This window comes from Mustela putorius, unplaced genomic scaffold (genome assembly GCF_011764305.1).
Source record: "Mustela putorius furo isolate JIRA1106 unplaced genomic scaffold, ASM1176430v1.1 tig00000695_pilon_pilon_pilon, whole genome shotgun sequence".
NCBI lineage: Eukaryota > Metazoa > Chordata > Mammalia > Carnivora > Mustelidae > Mustela > Mustela putorius.
This window is the reverse complement of record NW_025421447.1, coordinates 3674535-3695709: the sequence shown is the minus strand read 5'-3', so window position 1 is coordinate 3695709 and position 21175 is coordinate 3674535. Positions and strand designations below refer to the sequence as shown.

At 47.9% G+C, this 21175-nt stretch overlaps 2 protein-coding genes across 2 annotated transcripts; both read right to left on the bottom strand.

Moving 5' to 3' along the window:
* Window positions 1-4539: 4539 nt before the first annotated feature.
* Window positions 4540-9008, bottom strand: SF3B4 (splicing factor 3b subunit 4). Its single transcript, XM_045083140.1, has 6 exons — window positions 8908-9008; window positions 8320-8448; window positions 7516-8058; window positions 7008-7214; window positions 5157-5330; window positions 4540-4961 (listed from the first exon to the last, which is right to left on the bottom strand). Exons 1-6 carry the CDS (start codon window positions 8939-8941, stop codon window positions 4774-4776), a joined length of 1275 nt encoding a protein of 424 aa, XP_044939075.1. The 5' UTR covers window positions 8942-9008; the 3' UTR covers window positions 4540-4773.
* Window positions 9009-9958: 950 nt separating this feature from the next.
* Window positions 9959-21149, bottom strand: MTMR11 (myotubularin related protein 11). Its single transcript, XM_004776823.3, is given in 18 exon segments — window positions 9959-10489; window positions 10491-10622; window positions 11180-11473; window positions 12137-12319; window positions 12574-12747; window positions 13060-13226; window positions 13782-13852; window positions 14091-14157; window positions 14619-14743; window positions 14828-14916; window positions 15065-15152; window positions 15405-15540; window positions 15671-15749; window positions 16203-16345; window positions 16523-16583; window positions 16772-16893; window positions 17327-17417; window positions 17780-21149. Coding segments are annotated over 18 exon segments (2148 nt in total). The 5' UTR covers window positions 17846-21149; the 3' UTR covers window positions 9959-10429.
* Between the last annotated feature and the right edge of the window lie 26 nt (window positions 21150-21175).

The window sequence follows — 21175 nt, the reverse complement described above, 5'->3', positions numbered from 1 at the left end:
AAAGCATACGGTTCAATGGGTTTTAACAAAAGTCTGCACCCATGTAAGCGCCCCCTTGATCAAGATAAAGAACTTTTCCTTTATCCCCCCAAAATACCCTCTGCAGTCCATATCCCCATCCCTGGGGATACTGTAGATTCATACAGTATCTAGGTGTCTGGCTTCGTTGTTCTGGGTCTTAGAGCTTCCCAGGGTTTTTAACCACTGCCTTATATAAAGCTTCCTGGTATGGTTTCTTTGCCCACTTACCTACAAACTGGCTCCTTCACATTAGCAACCCCCCTGCATTCCGTCAGCCTTCTCCCCACCACACTGTAAGTACATGAGATTGTCAGGATGGGGAGAGTAGAGGGACAAAACAGGGTCAATGATGGCACCTCCAAGATACCAGAAAGTTCCAGGACAGATGCTAAAAGCACAAAAAGAGCTCCGATCCTTTAGGAATTTATAAACCGGTTAAAAGGGAATGTCTTATAAGAAGAGTATAAGTGGGTGCCTGGGTGGCTCAGTTGGTTAAGCGTCTACCTTCGACTCAGGTCAGGATCCCAGGGTCTTGGGATGGAGCCCCGCATGAGGCTCCCTGCTTCGTGGGGAGCCTGCTTCTCCCTCTCCCTCTGCCACTCTCTCTCTTTCTCTCTCTCATGAATAAATAAATAAATAGTCTTAAACAAAACAAAACAAAACAAAAAAAACCCTGATAAGTACCAAAGGAAAAGATTCATTCATTCAGCAAGTAGTCAGTAAACATAATATATGACTACGAAAGTGGCTCTAGGGCTGGGGCAGATCTTGGTTCAATTACTGCATTTCTCACTTCTTAGCATGTGACCGTGCTCAAGTAACTTAATATCAGTTAGTTCCCTGATCTTCAAATGGGGGTAATAACAAAACCTAACTCAGGGGATTGTTATGAGAATAAATGGAGATAATGCAGATAAAACACTTAGGACAATACCTGACGTATTAGTAAAAGTTCAGTAAATATTAGCTGTTATTATTTTTACGATTATTATTGTATAGGCCAGGTACCTTTCAATATTCTCGGGAGACAGATTAATAGAATGAGATTCCTTAAGTGTTCAGTGTCATACAGGGATACTTAGATTGGGATCCATGAATTTTATGGAATTTTTGCTTCAGGGTATTGGATATATATGAAAATGTGTATTTTTCTTGGGTAGGGTCCATAGTTTTTGTTATATTCTCAAAGGACTGTCTGTGGCCCACAAAATATTAAGGACCCATGGTCTAGAGCATGCATGCATTCTCAGTTGACCCCAAGGGGTCAAAAACTGGTTTGCGCAGCAGAAATCTTAGATGTAACAATGGTTTGTGTTCCCCTGAAAAGGGCCCTAGTACATAAACAGATACACAGCTTATCTGTGTATTAAAATTTCATGCAGGGGTGCCTGGGTGGCTCAGTGAGTTGAGTCGCTGCCTTCAGCTCAGGTCATGATCTCAGGGTCCTGGGATCAAGTCCCGCATCAGCCTCTCTGCTTGGCAGAGAGCCTGCTTCCTCCTCTCTCTCTCTCTGCCTGCCTCTCTGCCTACTTGTGATCTCTCTCTGTCAAATAAATAAATAAAATCTTTTAAAAAAATGAATTAAAAAAATTTCATGCAGGGGGGTGGAGACCAATTTGAAAATGATGTCTCCTGGTGGGAGTGGTTGGGGGGGGCAATAAAAAAATTGTTGAAAAACCCTGGTTTGGTGAGTAACAAACAGATGTGTGGAGTGAAGTAAGGAAATGTAGGAACAACACTGGTTCTGCACAGAGAACCGCTGAGCACTGGCATCTGTAATGGTAGGGGAGTGGGTAGTTAAACTCAATGACTGGAGGAGGCACTCCAAAATTAGCACTGACTGAATGAAAGTGCAGAGGTTCTAAGAGTGAGTGCCTGAGGAAACAGTGATTCCAAAGAGGGAAGCAGGGTATTCAGCAAAGGCACGAATTCACTCTGTGAGGGTGGTGAATTCATCCACATGCCATCTATCAGGTAACAGCTGAAAATGCCACACAGGAGCTTATATGAAAAAACAAGCAGGTAATCATCAGCACGAGGGTAACCATCATTGACGTCCTCATGGATGATCAGTCTGATGCCGTGGAGGCAGAAAGGACACAGAGGCTGAGACAAAGCCTCCCACAACCTGGGGCTGCTGGAGTGCCAGCCTGGGGAGCCTGGGGCCAGGAGCCAGCTGCTAGCTGTGCCGGGTTCCCAGCGCAGCCAGGTCCTCAGCTTCTGGCCACTGCAAAGCAATTGTGTAGCAGAGCTCTGTTTAAAATGGAGAGGTCAATTTATCCCACTGGGATTTAGAAGCCTGGCATTCTTAGTCATCCATGGTGTGAAATAATCATGCCGGAACTTCCTCAAGCTTTTGACAGATGTCCACTAGATGACCCCACTTGCCTATGTCCATTCACCTCAAAGTCAACATACCTGAAACTGAACTTACCATTTCCATCTCGCTCCCCAAAATTCTTCCTGCTGCATACCCTCATCCTGATTCTGCTCTCCGTCATTTCACAATACCCATTCGAACACCTCATCCTGCTACTTTGCCTTTTAATAAAATACCTCCCGGGTGTATCCCTTCCTCTGCATCCCGGCTCCTTTCACAGCCCTCGTTTAGGACTTCGTCTCTCCACCCGAATTATTGCCAAATGCCCAGCTTGGCACCTTGCCACCAGTCATCTCCCTCAAACTACCTTGTTTCTAAAATGCAAATCTGTCCCTCCCTTGCTTAAATCCCCACTGTGGCTTCCACTCATGGAGAGCAACTTCCTGCAACCTGTGTGCATGACGGGGGTGCTCACATGGGAATTCCCTCAGCATGTTAGGCTGCTCAACAGGGCCTGGACGGCAAGAATCCCTGAGCCATTAATAGCTTCTGGCCTGAAGCTGCCTTCTCTGTCAGTGCGGTTTCAAATGGTTCTCTGCCATGTGAGAAAGGACAGAGAAGCACAGATCCGTGGGAGCCCCTCCTGCCCCACCCCCGCTAGTTCCAACACTAAATCCAGTGCATTTTCTGTTGTGCCATTCAGCAATCTCTGCTTCCACTCAGGAATATTCCATCCATCTATCTGGAATGAGCTTTCCTTTCTTCACCTGGGAAACTTCTGCCCTTCCTTGAAGATTACATGCAAATGTATCACTTTTTTCCCAGGAATTTTCTTGGACTTTCATGCTCAGTTAGATACCCTTTCTCATGCTCTCATAATATTTTGTTTCATAACAATCTCTTATGTGTCAGCCTACTCCCTTGGTAAAGAGCAGAACAGAACTGCCTTGCTTGTCTGTGCATTACTTAGCAGCCACCAGCGGAGGTTGTGTCGCCATCAAGTCACGTGAACAAAAACTGCAAGAGAATGAGGGCCAAGCTCACCTTTTTCTACCTAGACTTCAGGAAAGTTCATGATCACATAAACCAGAAAAAGAGCTTTAGGAAGGGTGCAATATCAGGGGATTAAATGCAGCAAAGAACAGAAAGAAGGCCTTTGGATTTGGTCTAATTACTGAAAGTCTTTGAACACAGATTTAAATGGGATGAAAGTCAGGTCTGGAAGGACTGGGGAGAAAAAAAAACAGGGATAAACCCGAATACCTTATTCCTGATGTCTAAAGGTAGACAACGTAAGAAAGTAAAGGTTTACTGAGTCCCTACAGTCCCAATTTCAACGGTTTTGCAATTATGTAAGACACTTATATATATGGCGTCAAAGGAAACCGAGTTTAACACAGTATGCTCAAAAAAATCTGGCTTCCTTCCATATCATTCCCCTCTCCTCCACCCCTGCTGTGGGATCAATTTCCATTCATTTTTGTCTGTTTTTAAAATACAAACAAAGGGGGGCTCCCGGGTGGCTCAGTTGGTTAAGCACCTGCCTTAAACTCGGGTCGCAGTCCCAGGGTCCTGGGGTCCAGCCCCGCATCTGGCTCCCTGCTCAGCAGGGAGCCTGCTTCTCCCTCTCCCTCTGCTGCTCCCCCTGCTTGTGTTCTCTCTCTCACTCGCTCTCTCAAATAAATAAATAAAGTCTTCTAAAAAATAAAATATAAATAAATGTATAGATGATCACATACCACCTCTTAGATGTGGTGGCATACTACACTTTTTGTTCTGGTACTTTCTTCACCTGATGTATGCTAGAGAGCTTTCCAAATCACCACGTAGCCTTTCCTCACTCCTCTCTGCTGCTGCTACACAGATTTACCAGTTTATTCAACAAGGTCCTTACTACCAATGGATAGAAAAGTTGCTTTCAGCGTAATGTCATTACATACAGTGCTGGGATGGGTGGCTTTGCGCACATTACCTCGTATTTTTGCCAGCACTATCCCCAGGAACTTCACTTCTGTCCTCGCGTCATGGTCACAATAACCTGTGTGTGTCATGGCTTCTGGGTCTCAGCTTACAAACTAAACAGAGCCTTTTAAAAATGTGATAAGCACCCTCACTCCTACCTTACCATTCTTCTCCCAACATACTTCCTAGAGAAAAGAGAGAAAGTTACTCTGCCAAGGAAAACAGCATGAAGCATAAACAAGGAATTTAGTTTTATTTTCTCTGTGCATTTGCAAAACACTTAGGACCAACATAGAAAAAAAAAAAACAAAAAACCTCCTGTTTAAAAAAAAAAAAAATTACACCCAAGGAAAAAAAAAAGGCCTGAGAGGGATTAATGCCTTAGCCCTACGGAGCTACAGCAACTCTGATTGGTCCAAGGAATTGAGAAGATATTGGGAAGATAGAACAGGAGGCAAGACAATGAAAAATTATTGCGGAAGAGGGCCTCGAAGTGGGCCACGAGGGGGAACTGGAGGACGGGGGGTGGGCCGGGGTGGAGGGAGGGGCCCCCGCTGGTAGCCATAGGGGGGGGGTCGTGGAGGCCCAGTGTATCCATGAGGAGGCATCAGCGGAGGAGGTCCACGCATCCCATGCGGAGGCATAGGACCTGGGTGACCTGCACAAAGGAAAAGAAAAGTCAGTCAAGGCAAGAAATAGGAAGTGTTGATGTGGGGTGAACACACAGAGAACACTAACAGGGAGACCATGAGCAGAAATGCAAATAAAAGAAAAGGGAGGGGACAGGGCTGTGACAAGGGAGTTGTAGGACTCTGACACTCAAGGATGACGGAGGTGGCTAGAGCCTACTCACCCATGGGAGATCCAAACGGAGGCCCTCGAGGGGGCATGCCCATTGGAGGAGGTCCAGGATGAGGCATTCCAGGTGGTGGTCGCGGTGGTGGCTGACCCCCAGAGCCTGGAGGCCCAGCATGGGGGTGTCCTAAGCCATGAGGGCCATGGTGGGCCAGCTGCATCTGAGACATCCCTGTGAGAACAAAACAGACACAAAGAGCAAGGAGACAAAAGGAATACAGAGAGCACAGAAAATGGAGAAAGGAAAAGAACAAAATTGAGAAGTAAGTCACATCAGGACGTCTCGAAGAGAAGGCTGCTATGAAGTGCCTTTATCCTCAACCCCATTCCAAGGGTACAAATAAGTCAACTACTCCCAATCAACGGTCACCCACTCCACTTGTTCCTTCCACAATTTAAGACGCTCTAATAGTGCTACAGAAGTCTGTAACAAGTGGAATGATTATTCCACTGACAGGATTTGGGAAGGTAGCAGTGATCCTGTCCAAGCCAAGATCTAATTCTAAAGAACGAGTAAGAATTTTTCAAGTGGACAAGAGTGGACTAGAATAACCCAGGCAGGAAACGTTAGCATGTGTAATTCACAGGGGCATCAAACAGCTAGTTATGTTCAGGGAAAACCAGTAACCCAGGAATGGAGAGCAGCATGTAGTCAGGGGAGTAACTGGCAGGCACTGATCACGAAAAACCTAGAATGCTATGGTGACAAGTGTGGGTTTTACTCTGCAGGTCCAAGGGAGCAACAGAAGAATCTTGAGCAAGGGTGTGTAAATGTCTGTGTTTTAGAAAAATAACTGTGCAAGTGGATCAAAGATAAGAGAAACGGGAGGCAAAATATTAGAAAATTACTGTAATAAATTCGGTGTGAAATAATGAGTATGAAGGGGCCTGAACGAGGGCACTGGCAGTGGGAGCCAATGCCAGAAATATTAGTAAGACTTGGTATCTACAGTGGGGTGATAGGAAGTAGTTAAAAGTAGTTCCCAGATTTCTGGGACGCCTGGGTGGCTCAGTTGGTTAAGCAGCTGCCTTCAGCTTAGGTCATGATCCCAGCATCCTGGGATCGAGTCCCACATCGGGCTCCTTGCTCAGCGGGGAGCCTGCTTCTCCCTCTGCCTCTGCTGCTCTCTCTCTCTCTCTCTCTCTCTCTGGCAAATAAATAAATAAAATCTTTAAAAAAAAAAAAAAAAGTTCCCAGATTTCTGAATTAAGCATCTGAAAACAAAGAATACTAGAGGTAGAATAGGTTTGAAGGGCAGGATAGAACAGTGGAGCTGTCAGGCAGTAGTTGACTTAAGGTCACGGACCAGGGATACGTATCTTGGAGGCATCGGTGTACAAGTAACGGCACTATGTGGAAAAGAGAACTAAATACAAAAAACCTAACTACATGGAGAGAGAGAAAAGCCTATTAAGATTAAGGAATCAGACATAGATGAAGACTCCAGAAAAACCAAGGAACAAGATTTTCAAAAAGGATGACATGCCCAGTTTCAGGTACACCAAAGGGCAAACCAGATAAGAATGGAAGCACCCCCTAGATCTGGCAATCAGGTTACTGCTTTGGGGTAGAAGTCACAGGAGAAAAATTAGTAAAAGTTAAAGGGGGAAAAAAGCAAGTAGTTATACACTCTGGATAAATTTAAATAAGAAATGGAGACAGAGTGGTAGCTGTTAAAGTAAACAGAGAGCAGTATTTTGTATGTTTTTATAAAGTAACGTCTGAAGAAAAGTAGAGCTCTGAAACTATCTATTACTATTATTGCTGGGCAACAAGGGCAGCACCATACGTAGCAAGAGAGCTCCTCCACCAGGCTCCTCCCTCCCTTCCCCAGCAAAGAACACCCACCTGGATGGGGCATCCCACCCGGTGGGAATGGGTGAGGATGTGAGTGCCCATGTCCAGGATGTCCAGCCCCTGGGGTTCCTGCTGATGGTGGGCCATGCCCTCCAGCCCCAGGAGGCATAGGTGGCGGGGGCATGGCTGGGGGTATCCCAGGTGGAAGGGCTCCAGGAGGCGGCACTGGGGGTGGGAAGGACCCAGGAGGAGGCATGCCTACAGAGGAAATGGAAGAAAAGTTAATGAAAGTAAGGAGAGAATGTCTTCAGAGAGCCTGTTCAATGCAGCCTCTTTAGGCAGGATAAGCTCTTTTCCCTTCCTCCCTGCCCTCAAAAGTCAGAAGCAATACTAGACAACTCTGAACAACTTTCTTCCCCACCACAACTGTCACCCCTCACTCCTTTTCTCATCACCTACTGACCCCACATCCCCCTTTATCTGTTCTTTTTCCTTCCTTTTGCCCCACCCTCACCACACCCCAAACCCAAGACAAAAATATTCTGAGTAAAAGCTTTACCTGGAGGAGGAAGCCCAGACCCCAATGATGATACCACAGGATTGGGGGCTGAGGGCGGAGGGGGTGCATCTGCAAACAGCTGATGAGGACGGTCAGCCTGGGAGAGTGGGTTCTGGGCTGCCAGAAGTCGTTCAGCTGCTGAGCCATGGCGCTCACCCTTGGAGTCCTTCTTGAAGGCATAGGACACAGTGATAGGGCGGTTACAGAGATACTGCCCATTCATAGCCTCAATAGCTGCATCCGAAGCATCAAATGAGGCAAAATTAATAAAGGCATAACCTTTGGAGTTGCCTGTGTCAGGGTCCCGCATAATCTTCGGGGTTTGTAAGATGACCCCAAAAGCGCTGAAAGTATCATAAAGCAGCTTCTCATCAATCTCCGGGTCCAGATTGCCAATGAAAATGTTGGCTCCCACGTCCAGGTTCTTGTTGTGAGCTGATGCCTTGTTCACCCGTATTGGTTTCCCATAGAGTTTGATCATGTTCATGATCTTAATGGCATAGTCAGCATCTTCCTCACTCAAGAATTCCACAAAGCCATACCCTGGGAAGTAGAAGGGTGGAGATTAACAACTTAAGTGAAGTGATTTAAAATGGGGTATAACTCATTCACCTCCCAAAGCACAAAGAACATGAAATAACAACCTCACTTCAACTGGAAATGGTCCCGGAAGCAAACTGTGAGCTACCCTTAAAGGAAAGAATCTGCAGGTGATTTATTCCAAAACAGATATGAAAACTGCTGGACCCCTCCAGGGGCAGTCTGTCTGGCAACAGGTAAACATTCCTCTTGTCATGTACTCACCTTGGTGCTGACCTGTGACTCTATCTTTTGGCATGTGGGTGTTGACTACCGGCCCTGCCTGGAGAAATAGCTCCCACAGCAGCGGTTCGCTAACCTTCTCGTCCAGGCCCCCGACATAGACAGTGGCATCTAGAAGATAGGAGCAGATTAGGGGAGGGATGAGATAATGACAGGAAAAAAGAGGTGACAGGAGGGGGAACTGCGAGTGCACATGGGGTGTAAAAAGCAAAAAAGCAAAAAAGCAAGATTAAGCCCTTACACCTCCCTCATTCGAGAACTAGAGAACCTTAAGTCCAACTGAAGGTTCTGCAGCAAATTCTCTGTGAATTGCTTTGTTTCTGGTTTTCGTTTGCTCGGTTTTTTTTTTTTTTTTTTTTTTTTTTTAAAGAGAAGGCAGAGAGGATTGGATAGAGCATCACACCTACAGGCCTCAGTCGGCACCCGGCTCCCCGCCCCCAGCAGGCACGGGGGCCGGTCTCCCGCCCTCCGGGGGGATCCGATCTCCCAACCCCGGCGGAAACACTGCTGGCCCTAGTCGAGGCCTCCCAGATTCCCTGGGCCCATTCCCGGCTGGTCCCCTCCAATCACCCTGGTTCCGCTCGGAGATCGGCCCGGCCGCCATGGCGAAAGAGCTCCCGCCGTCTCCAGGCAGCGATCCCACCCCCTGACCTTAGTCACTACTTCCACTTCCGGGGCGAAGGCGGTCTTGAGAGCGGCGGGCGGGGCCGCAACGGAGGAGGAGCCGGAAGAGCGACTGCGGCCATCTTAGGAACCGCGGGGTCTACGCTATTTGTGCGACCAGCTGTTCCTGTCGTTGGTTTTGTTTAGAGTCGCCGCTGGGGGCGATCAGAGCGAGGAAGGCGGACTGGAAGTGCCCAGACCCTCTTAACGCAATGCTAGACGTTAAAGGACCACAGTTCTCCCAAAAATGTAAATTCGACAGCTCAGGTCATGATCTCAGGGTCCCGGGATCGAGTCCCACATCGGGCTCTCTGCTCAAGAGGGAGCCTGCTTCCTCCTCTCTCTCTCTGCCTGCTTCTCTGCCTACTTGTGATCTCTCTCTATCAAATAAATAAGTAAAATCTTTAAAAAAAAAAAATACTGTGTTGGCAAAAGATCCTTCTTTCTGTTCCCCGGAGAAGGGTGTGCTGTGGAAACCTCCCCTTCCCCCATCCCAAGGATTCGGCTACCTTAGGGCATGGAGGCAGCCCTCCACTCTGTCCCGCAGTCTTTAGGAAGCGGCGGCCTCAACAGACCCTGGGCTTGAGGCATTTCGTTTTTCCCCAGGGGAGAGGATTGTTGGACGTCTGAGCTGGGTTCATGTCCGAGCTCACCTAGTCCTATTGCATGAGGGGTGATGGAAACCTGAGACTCAGAGGAAGTGTGATAAAAGCCGAGGGGTGGTTGATATTAGAGCCCAGAGGCCTCAGTTTCAACCGCCAGAACACCCCGGGCCCAGCAACCAACGTCTCAGACGGTATGCTCTTTGCTGATCTAAGAAGATGCATGTGGACTTTGCCTGGCCTATCCCCGTATTTCCTTAAGAATAATGTGGTGGGTCGCATCCTCTCCTGGTTTATACCCAGCAGTTTCTTACCTAGGATCTTTTATTCAGACACAAGAGATAATGCCAGCAACATGCATAAATAACTGTGCTTTAATGAACTCCTTAAATAGAAATGTCACTACAAAATATACAGTTGTCAGAGACAGGGTGCCTCCCATACCCACGACATACCCATAGGAAAGAAAGGGAAGAAACAAACTGGGATTAAGCAGCAGGAGGAAGTGAGAATGAGTTGTGTAGACCATCTTTTTAGAACTGACAAACAGTATCTCTCATCTCACATTTAACAGCTGGATATCCAAAGGGATAGAATTGCCTTGAAAAAAACAAAGGTAATCTTATTCAGGATTGCTTTTGTTTCTTAATTCCTTAAATCCTAAGAAACATCTTGAGCAACAAAACAGGACAGGGCAAGAGTTGGGAGGTTAGCACCACCCATCTGCAATGGAAAGTTGATCAGTGAGCTTGTTGAGGGCTGGAGTGTCAAAAGCTGAGACAGCAAGACCAGATAATAAAAATTGGAAAATTAAAAAGAACCCTCCCTCACGCCCGACCACCCTCTGCCAGGCCCATAAAAAAGACAGCAATTTCAATGGGATTGGGAGAGAATGGTATGTGAATCTCTTTTCTTGGAATGATCCTCAGGAGATACTCTTGGTGTCCATTTCCTTAAAAGTTCCTGAAGATGGGATAGCTCATCCTGGAGGCCAGAGATTGTGGGAGCTGAGAGGCCTTTCTGGGGTGACGAGAGGCAGAGAGGAATATTATTATAGCTTTAGTTGCCTGTTTTATGAGAGCTGTCCATTACTTCTGCCATCTTTTTCTATTATTACTATTACAATTGACATACAGTATCCTGTTTCAGGTGCACATCCTAGTGATTTCTTCATACTTTTATAAGATTTTGTAAAATTATACTTTTATAAAATAGTACTTTTATGTAATTTTTATACAAAAAGTTGATCTTTTTATATATTACAAAGTGATCCCCGTGATAAGTCTAGTTCACATCACCTCTGGCATCTTTAATTAATTCTCTTTCCCCCTCCAACTACCCCCCTCTCAGCTCTAGGTTCTACTTGATCTGAACCACAAGCAGTCTTTCCCATACATACACACATACTCCCAAACCTATCTACTCTGATACCAACAAGAATGGTACTTCAACCTCAATCCTCCTCAGTCTCTTGGTTTTCCAGCTCCTGGACACACCTGGTTTCTCCCAGAACATTTGGTTTAGCAGTCAAGCCCCTTCTCCCACTCCTAATCCCTATTCCTGTCTTCCCTCCTCACCTGGACCTCAGGCCTTCCCCTCAGGTAGCAGCGTCTCCACAGCCTGATCTGGGGTCCCAGATATCCAGGCAGCAGCAACCCCGGGGGCAAAGGGCAAGCTCCCCAGTGTGAGGGGAGCCCCCACTCCTGATCAGCCAGGCTTTCAGAGGAGATAGCTGGTCGAGGGAGCCAACGAGAAGAGACACCCAGTAGGGAGGGGCTGTCCCGCCAAGGACAGAGCTGATTCAGGGGGGTCAGGGCCCCTTTGGAGAAGAGCCACACAGAACTGGGGGGTCCAGGAACCAGGAAGCTTGGCTAAAGGGAAAAGAGAAATCAACTGGCAACCTAGAAACCAGATGACCCCTCTTTCACCAAACTGGGTCAGGAAGGAATATCTAGCTGCCGCCTGCTCACACTGCATTAGTGATCAACCTACCAGACTCCCCCCTGAGAACTCTTTATCTACTCTCCTCATTAGGCCTCAAACTAGGCCTCGGGTCTGATTAAAGTCAATTTAAGGGAAACTTATAAAATGTGTATAAGAAAAGGGTTACCGGGTGGCTCAGTCAGTTAAGCATCCAACTCTTGATTTCAGCGCAGGTCATGAACTCAGGGTTGTGAGATCCAGACCCACATCGGGTTCTGCGGGTGCTCAATGGGGAGTCTACTTGAGATTCTCTCTCCCTCTACCCTCTCCCCAGCCCCACCCCCACTGGCATTCACATGCTCTCTCTTTAAAATAAATGACTCTTTTAAAAAATGTGTGTCAGAGGTAGAAAAAGATGAGGACAAGAAGGACCCCCTTTGTGCTATTCTAGGATTTCTGCCTTCCTGGGGACAGTCAAGGACTCTGACAGCACAGAAGTATAGGGAAGCTTTCCCTGGGGCACTCAGACACCATGTCTTTCCACTTCTCCCTACCTAGTAGGATGAGCCTGTGAGAAAGTCGAGGGAACCTAGGAAGTGTAGACACCTCACCTGCTGTCTAGGGAGCCAGGAATCTGGGCAGTATTCCGGGTCATAGCCAGGATTATGGAATTGTAGTATCTGTTCACTGCTGTAACGTAAATCCCAGTCCCAGACGGACAGTTGTGGGTTAAGAGAGTTCCCAGCAAGGGGTTGGGAGTACCCTGGGGTACAGATTTGTGTATAGGAGTTGAACTGGACAGAGAAAACAAGAAAACGGATGGTTAAGCAAAAAGTAATCCTTTTCCCAAGTCTGGAGAGAAATCGTAAAAAGCTCACCTCTTCCTCTGGGAAATCAGATGTGGGGTGAAAGTCAAGTCATGAGAATGAGCACCAACTCCCCTCTTCCCCCAGCCCCACAAATTTCACTTTCCATAAATCAAGACTAAACAGAGGGTATTTCTCAAGAAGAAGAAAAGACAGCTCAAAAATGGAAGTCACTGACTGACCTGTCCGCTCTGCTTTCCGCGCTCCCAGGGAGTATTTCTCAAGAATGTGAGAGTGTCAGGAACTCTGGCACTGTCGTGAAGAGCAAGAAGGAAAAATTCTGAGAATTCAAACTCAGCTGGAAACTGCTGGAGGAGCTGCCAGACACAATCAAGGAAGAGAAGAAACACTGGAGCCTGAGAAGAGGGAAAGTGAGAAGTTAGAAGGGATTGTAGGGGGAGGATGACACCTAAAGGGGGAGGATGACAAAATGATGGGGGACAAGGGACACAGCCAACAGGGCCACTAAGGTCAGGGAATGGAAACCTAGATTGAGGGTTCTAAGGGGTTGTGGCGCCTTATTCATCTAGGTCTCCCTTCAAGCTCAACCTAATCTCAGGATCTTTCTAACCCAATTTCACTTCCAGTGGATTATACTATATAGTTTTCTCATTCCCTTATACCTTTAGTAATAATCTCCCCCCAGTACCCTCCCCAAATGATCTCACCTCTTCACTGGCTCCAGTTACTCCAAGTCGGGTCAGGAAGGGATGTCCAGCTGCCACCCACTCTCGCTGCACTAGTGATTGGAAGCCAAGCAGTGTTCGGGCTCCAGGGGCTGAAAGCAGCTGGACGAGTGAAGAGAGGAGGCCATTGAAATCACGATCACTGCGCTCTGGGTGACAAAGAGGGAGAAGGGACAAAGAAGGAGGGGCCAAGAAACTAGGGCAGAAGAACATGAGAAAAGGAAACGTGGCAAGAAGAAGAGAGGGACACAGAGGAGAAAAGTGTGGGTTACGGAGGATTGAGAGGGCAAATAGAAGTGAAGAGAAAATAAAGGCCTTGAATGATTCAGTTCATAGACTCCACCTAGATAGCAATACCCAGCTTCAGTGTAGGAGGCAGAATCATAAATCTCAAACCAGCCTCCTCACTGTCCTTCCCACCCCAACCCAGTCACCACCTACTGATGGAAGGACAGGAGCAGCAGGCAAAGAACCCTGCTATGAGGGACCACAAGCTATTGTAACACTACAGCTAGTAGTAATACTACTGCCACTGGGAGGCAGGGTAGCACTGAAGGATGAGTTAAGGCCCATGGGTAGCTCCTAAGGACAGGAGAGGAGGACTGTAGTGCTAGCCGGGGACAAGGAAGACTCAAAGATCTTCCTCCCATTGGGTGGGTAAAGGAAAGAGGAAGGCATGGAATAGGTTAACCCAAGAAACTCACCTTGGAGTACTACAGAGCGAACCCTGGCTGTCACTAAGACTGAGATGTCACTGGCCTTTCGAAGACAAGACCTGAGGGGGCAGATAAGGAAGGGGAGGGAAGAATGATAAGCCTGGAAGAACGGACTGATAGGTCACGGGATGGAAAAGAGGCAGACTCCAAAATTCTGCCCGTTCTTCTAAGGAGCAGCAAATAAGAGTTTTCTTGGGAAATCAAAAAAGCTTATGAAAGGCCATTCAGGAATTCAAGTTAACAGAAAATTGGGGTAGGTTGAATTAAATAAATTGTGGCTGGAAAATGCAGGTGTACCTGACATAATCCAGCCATCGTGTTCCTTCCAAGGCTGAGAGCCATTTCTCCTCAGCTGCAGATGAATCTGAGAGAGAGGACAGGGGTCAGAAGGACAAAGAGATCCGGAGAACTCAGAACTTATGATTCAGGGTCTGCAGCCTGAGGTTTAAGAATAAGTTGGGTAAGGGTTACTCAGGACTGGGGATAGAAATAAACAGTAACTGTAAATGGTCATGAGGCTACTACAATTAAATTGTGGGGACAGTTGTACCACCACGTAAATGTAATAAAATTCACTGAACATTTAAGATGGGTGAAGGCTAGATTTTATGGTATGTAAATTGTATCTCAATAAAGCTGTTAAAAAAAAAAAATACACTAGGGATAAGAAGACAGGAAATCAGTGAGTCTGTGGGAGATGGGAGTTGAATAGAAAACTGTGGATCTTTGGCCTGAAGGGTTGCTCATACTGTGACAGGCAAAAGGGTAAACCAGGTTAGGGTGAGCAGACCTAGGGGTGGGGGTAGGGGTCAGAGGTCATCTCACCAGGCAGGCAGAGGGCCCTCAGCTTCAAGTGGGCAAGTTGAATATCTGTAAGACTAGGCAGTTCATCCACAGCGTCCACCAGCACAACATCTGAATGCCCAGCCTGGAGCATTGACTCCACTGCTCTGGAGAGGAAGAAGTCACAAGGTAAAGGAACAAGTGTGGCCAAAACCTCCAACGATTCTTCTGCTCATCAAACCTCCCCTCACCTGATATCCTCTTTGTTAGGGTCGCTGGCTGTATAGAAGCCACCACAGCGGAGAAGATCACTGCCCCCAGGGTGATGCCAGGACAGGCGCTGCAGATGGTGGGAGGTTAGGATCACCATGGGAGAAACTCCTAGCCCCACCCTATCCCGCACCCATCCTGACATCCCTCTACAAGGACCCCCCTCTGACCTCCCACAACCATCTAATCCCCAACCACCACCCTGGCCCCACACTGACCGGTCCACGGCCCTGATGGAAGTGGCCAAATGTTCTCCTGACCTCACTGTCCAGAGTTCGCTTCGGGACCCAGAAATAACGTGGGAGGCTGTGAAATTGAGAGTTACAGTCACCGCTTGGCTCAATGAGCTCGTTATAATGCAGACCTGTCATTACAAGGAAGTTGCTCAGGAGGGAATTATTTCAAGGGACCCCAGGTTTAGAGATCTAGGCAGTAAGGAGGATAGCTTTCCGGATCTCGTCGGAGGCTAGGGTTTGTGGGCAGTCCTAGCTCTAGAGGATCTGAGAACTGTGGGAAGATCAGGAGGGCAGTGGCAGTGGGGGTAGACTGGGGGATCACCTGGTGGCTACGTCGAACCTCTCATTGACAGTGCTGACTCTCCAGCCCTTGGCCCCCTGCTTTTTCCGCTCAGTCTCCCAGTCTTCTGATGTCTCCAAGAGGGGGATAGGTGGTTTTCTGGACCCTGAACTCTGGCCTAGGGCAGGAATGAAGCACAGAAAAGAAGGAAGAGGAACCAGAGAGAGCTTCTCAGCTCTACTGTCCTCAGCCAGCCTCTGCTCTTCCCGATTCTTTACCCTTTCCTACCCTAAAGCACCCTCACTCACCAGCCTTGCTCAGGGATATCCCTGCATACTGTTGGGCTTGACTGCTCTGAGCTCTAGCTCGGACAATGGCCATGGTCACCTGTGGAGGAAAGGGCATCCCAGCCTTTTGGCTCAGACTGAAGAAGTGAAGAGGAGGACATTGGTCCCATGTGTTGCTCAACTGCCTTTGCCACCAATAGGGAACCGAGAATACCGTCCCAAGGAAGGGAGCGTCCGCAAGTGGTGGGGACTAGGGTTAGGAGAGAGAACACATCCAGAACCACAGAATCATGGAATGTCAATTCTGGGAGGAATTTCTGAAACAATCTCATCCTGTTTTTCAAAGGAAGAAGCTGTCATACTCCTGCTAATTGGCAGTGCCGGGTTAGAATTAAGGCCCCTTACTCTCATTACAGTATCCTCTATCCTAGCCTTTTAGCCTCTCCTTGAGGAGAGAAGCAGATAGAAGGATGAGGGGGGTCCTAGGAGATAGGGGAGTAATAGGAATGCCAAGGAAAGGATCCCAAGGTTCTAAGGGGAGGAGGAGTCTTACCTGAAAGGCCTGAGGCTCTAGTCCTCCAGCCTCAAAAGCAACTCTGAGCAGCCGGAAGTCCCGGCCATGAATGAGAATCTCCTCAGGGATAAATTTAAGTGGGGACCCTGGACGGAGAAGCTGGACTCTGGACAATCCACTCACTGAAACCAAGAATTAGAAAGCAGTGTAGCCATGGATCAGGGTCCCTCTACAAGGAAGTCTTCCAGCCCATCTCACTCCATCCCTGCTGCCCTCTAAGAATAGAGGAAGGATGAGGAAGGGTGAGCGCCCAGTAAGCCCCTTCACCAACACCTCACCCCCCACATCACCCCACTCACCAGCCTCTAATCGTCCAATGTTGACCAGGACAAAATCATATTCACTGCTCAGGGGAGTCTCCTAGAGGAAGCGCATGACTGATGCTAAAGACATCTGAAATCTTGCTCATTATCCTACCTTGGCAATCCCTAACCTCCCTAGAGACAACCCCTTAAGCATAAGTCTCCCTGTCTCACTTATCTAAATCCTCCTAGACTCACCAATCCATTTCTCACTGACTGTCCTTTCCACTGGCCTAACCATCTCACCTGACTCCGTTGCCATCCACAGGGCTGGAAGGTGACCCTCAAGTTGGTGCAGATCAGGGTTCCAGGCAATTCAGGTTCCAGCCCCTTCCTTACTCCTGGGGCCCATCCTAGGATCTGCTCCCCTACATGGGAAGGGGGAGGCCAGGTTATGACTATTCCCAGTGTCACCTACACTGGTATACACCTACTCCTCGGAGACAGAAGGCTGTAAAGAAGGAAGATTAAGATCCTCCCCTAACTCCACTAGAACAAAAGCTTAGGAGGAGGTCATTTGTATTCTTTTACTCTAGAGCTTAGAGCAGTGCCTGGCACCGAGTAGGGAACTCAAATAACTCTTGAATAAATAAATGAGGAAAGGGAGTAACAGAGTCTGGACCGTCAAGGTCCACACTCCTAGCCAGCTCTGACAGAGAAGAGAGCAAGCCTCAGCCAGAAGCACTTTGAGCAAGTAGAGGAATACAGAGGTATCTTTGGTGAGGTTTGAAGCAAAGTTTGAGCAGGATGAAATCTGGAAGAGTCTTTGGAGATTGGAAGTATTGGAAAGGAAGTTATTACCTGGGAGGCATCCCGTGGCCAGCTGACGGCCAAGCTGACAACTCCTGGACTCCAGCATCCCAGTCCTCTGGACGGACTTTGGTCCAGAGAGCTGTGAAGGGTGTAGGATTAATCCCCAGGCCTCTCCAATCCGGGGATCCGGGATTACCTCAGCAACCACGGTTGGAGGCCTACACTCAGACTCTCAGGGGAAACTGAGATCAGCGGTTGTGAGGAGCTTAGGACCCAGTTGGCAGACAGTAAAGGGAGGGGCTGGTTAATGGATAATGAGACCAAGAACTTGAGACTGTGAAAAAGACAGACCAAGCTTCATCAAGAAAAGTTGATATGGGACACACCCTCCTCCTCTTCTAGCTCCTTTCTTAGCTCCTCTTCTATCTCCATATCCTCCTCATTCACACCGTCCTGCCCATGGTGCCCTTCCCTCCCAAGCCCAAGTCTCCCCCTCCTTACCCCCATGTCTGGCTCCACCTTCTGGGGGGCGATGTTGAAACTCTGGCCCCGACCCCCCCACCACATTTCTCTGGCTCCATCCGGGGACGGAGCAGTGAAGGGGGGGGGAGACCTTGAAGATGCTCAAACCCCTTAGGAAGAGGCTGAATCTTGTAGTTAAGAAGAGGAAAGTCAGGGAGAGGGGCAGGGGACAGCACCAGGGAAAAGAGCGTTTGAGGTGCACAGAGCACGATTAGGGGTCTTTTGAAAGGTGTGTCCAACCCAGCTAGGGAGGCTCCTCGGAAACTTCAGTCGACTCTGGAGAGGGCGGGAGAGATGCCCAGCCCCTTAAAGGGGAATACGCACAGTTTTGGAAAAGTGGAGAAGCCTGGAAAAGGTGAGGAAAAATGGATAACTGGGGGGAAAAAAACCCAGATTCTTTCCCCAACCCTAGATCCTATGCTCCTTCTGTTCACAAGCACTGGAAAGTATTTGAGGGGAGCGGTAATACCGAGTATTAACCCGGAGTAATTTGGGCTGGGTTTTTTTGTTTTGTTTTGTCTTCTTGAAGTGGGTGGTACAGTGGGAGGAATGCAAAAGCAGTTCAGGCTTCCTCGATGCCTCCCCTGACACACCTGTTAAAGTAGTAGGGAGTTGGGACTCAAGGGATTTTTTGCCTGGGGAGGCCCAAGAAATGAGGGAGAAGAGTTAAAGCATGTTGTATATGGTTCTCCAGGGAGCATGAAACATACCTCGTGTGGAGGGTGCCCTGAGAACACTGGAGAGAGAAATGGAAATATCTCTTGGTCACAGACAAGTACAGGAGGGTATGTGCAAGTTCTGGGAGTAGAGGGAGGCCCAAGGAAGAGATCTTACTCCAAAACACACACACACACACACACACACACACCCCGTGGGAAACCAGAGCCCATTCCAGGTACATGATCCCTCCCTCCAACCCAGACATCAGATCTCCAAATTAATGATTCATGTTCTGGACCTGCAAAGCTGAGGGCTTAAAAATTCTCTCAGTTCAACAGCCCCATCCCGCCATGATCTCCCCTGCAACCCCCTCCCTGCAACTGGAGAAGCAGAGGTGGGTGGGGAGGACCCTAGGAGGGAAATAAAGGAATTGCAGTTAATGGCGCCTGGGTAGAAGGCTAAAGTCTGCATTTAGATGCAGAAAAAGACAGGAAATGCAATACAAAATAAGGGTTAGCGAGCTGCTGTTTTATTGATGTTTGAGTCTATACTGAGGCAGCAGACCTTAGGTGGGACCCAGTTTTCCAAAGTGACACTCAACTCTCCCCTCAGCACACACACCCTTCCGGCCTCAGCTGTAAAAGTTCCCTGTCTTGGCTGCTACTGTGGAAATAGTGAAGATATTGGGACACAGGAAGTTAATTTGGAACAAAGAGGCATATACCTGCTAGGAAGGTGGCCCAGAAGCCTTATTCTAGAAGTCCTAAAAGCTCCCAAGCACCCCCAACCCCACCTACTTCCCATGGTCCTCAATCTCTTAAGGGAAGAAATACTTCCCAAGGTCTCTTGCCATAGGAAGAGCTGTGTTCCACAATTATAAAATCCCATTCCCCATTTTCCTTCTCCCCACCACCCTTCATTCAAGAGCCTCATTTTATTCTTCATATTTTGAGGTATAGCAGCAGCAGCAGCAGAGGAATGGGGGGGGGGTGGAAATCAGGGGAATGGGGGGAGCTGGAAGCCAGAAAAAAGTTGGTGACTTGGATGAGCAGGGGAATGAAAAGGGGAAGCAGCTGAGGGCTAATGGGAGGACCACCTCTCCGTATCCCCCACACCAGCAGAGGTTTTAAGTGGATGAAAGGATGCAAAAGCATGGGGCTAAATCAGATTTTTCCATTTTCAGGATCCTGGTCTGGTTGCAGGTCTGTGCCAAGAGTGAAGGCTGCTGGGAGGGGCAGCTGGGGGGGGGGGCGGAGCTGAGTGACTCACTAGATGAGTCATAGATCCAGTTATAAGCACAGAAAGAGGCCATCGTCCTCCCCACCCCTACCGCTACCGTGCTATGGTTACCGTCAGCCAGCTTCCGTTCCTCTTTCCTACCGCCCCTTACCCACGTAGCCAGTGAAGGGCGGTGGCATGGAGAAAGTCTCCATGAAGACTCATATTTTGTTAAGCTACTTAAGTACAGGGCCAAAACACCCTGAGATTTGCAGGCTGGGTATTGACAAAGTGAAAGAGACAGGAGTGCCTGTGTGACTCACTGAATCTGCAGTTGAAGGGCCTGGAGGGAAATAGAAATTAGAAAAATCTGGGGTGCAGGTGATTCCAGGCCGGGAAGGGCTTCCAATGCCGTCATCCCATCTGTGTCTAGGGCACTGACTGGAGAAAGAAGACGACCCAGAGTCTAGAGTCACTGGTGTCTGAGTAACTCAGAGACCATTATCTCCAAAAGTGTCTTCATGGGAAAGACAAATGTGGCTGGAATCCTGGATGTGTGGCTCTTTAGAAAGGAGACCATTCGGAACCAGCTCCATTTCTTCTACTTCTGTATCACTTCCCAAATACGAAGGCATTGCTAACTTTTGTTTTATTGGTCTGGGAGCTTTAGTCTCTCTTGAGAAGAAACTGAGCCAAAAAGAGTGCTTCCCTCTAGGCCTTGTACAGCACCAAGTTCCACACCATCCCCACTCCACAGAGAGACTGAATCTTTTAAAAAAAAAAAAAAGGTTTTGATATAATCTTTTTATTTTGTAGATAGAATCCAGTATGGGGGGAAAAGTTTTTATTAAACCTTGTAACTCCCAATAAAACGAGCACAGATTAAGGTAGGAATCTGGAGACCTATCCTATAGAATATCTGCTCCATCAGGGCTGGGGTGGAGAATGTAGGGTGGAAGGACAGCACTGTCTTAAAAGGGAAAAAATAACAACCCCAAATATTTCCCCTCTCCAATAAAAACCTCGGTAGGTAGCCCAATGCCCTGGATTAAAGGAACTAAGTGCACTTATTAAAGACCAAGAGATCCCATCCGTCAGCCAGGATTACAGGATCCGCCTTCCCCTTCACCCACATACCCCTCCTTAACCAAGGGATTCTTGCTCATTCTGGGTGCACATCATGTACCCCTCTCCTCCCCTCTCCCCAACACAGTAATTGCATGGGCTTGCCTCTCCCACCCCCTCATCTTCCCAAAATACCACAAACCAACCAGAGTCTGTTTTCATTTCCCAGGCATTATTTCTTCACCCTCCATCCCACACAACCCCTCAAAGAATAAAGCAAAACAGTCTTTACTCATCCCTACAGAAAAACATCCATTGACTCAGGGCCCCTCATCCTTAGAATGGAGTTTTTTTTTTTTTTTATGCTTCAATATATAGTTACCTTCCCAAATTAAACAAAAATAATTTCATTCTGAATAAAAAGCTACAGGG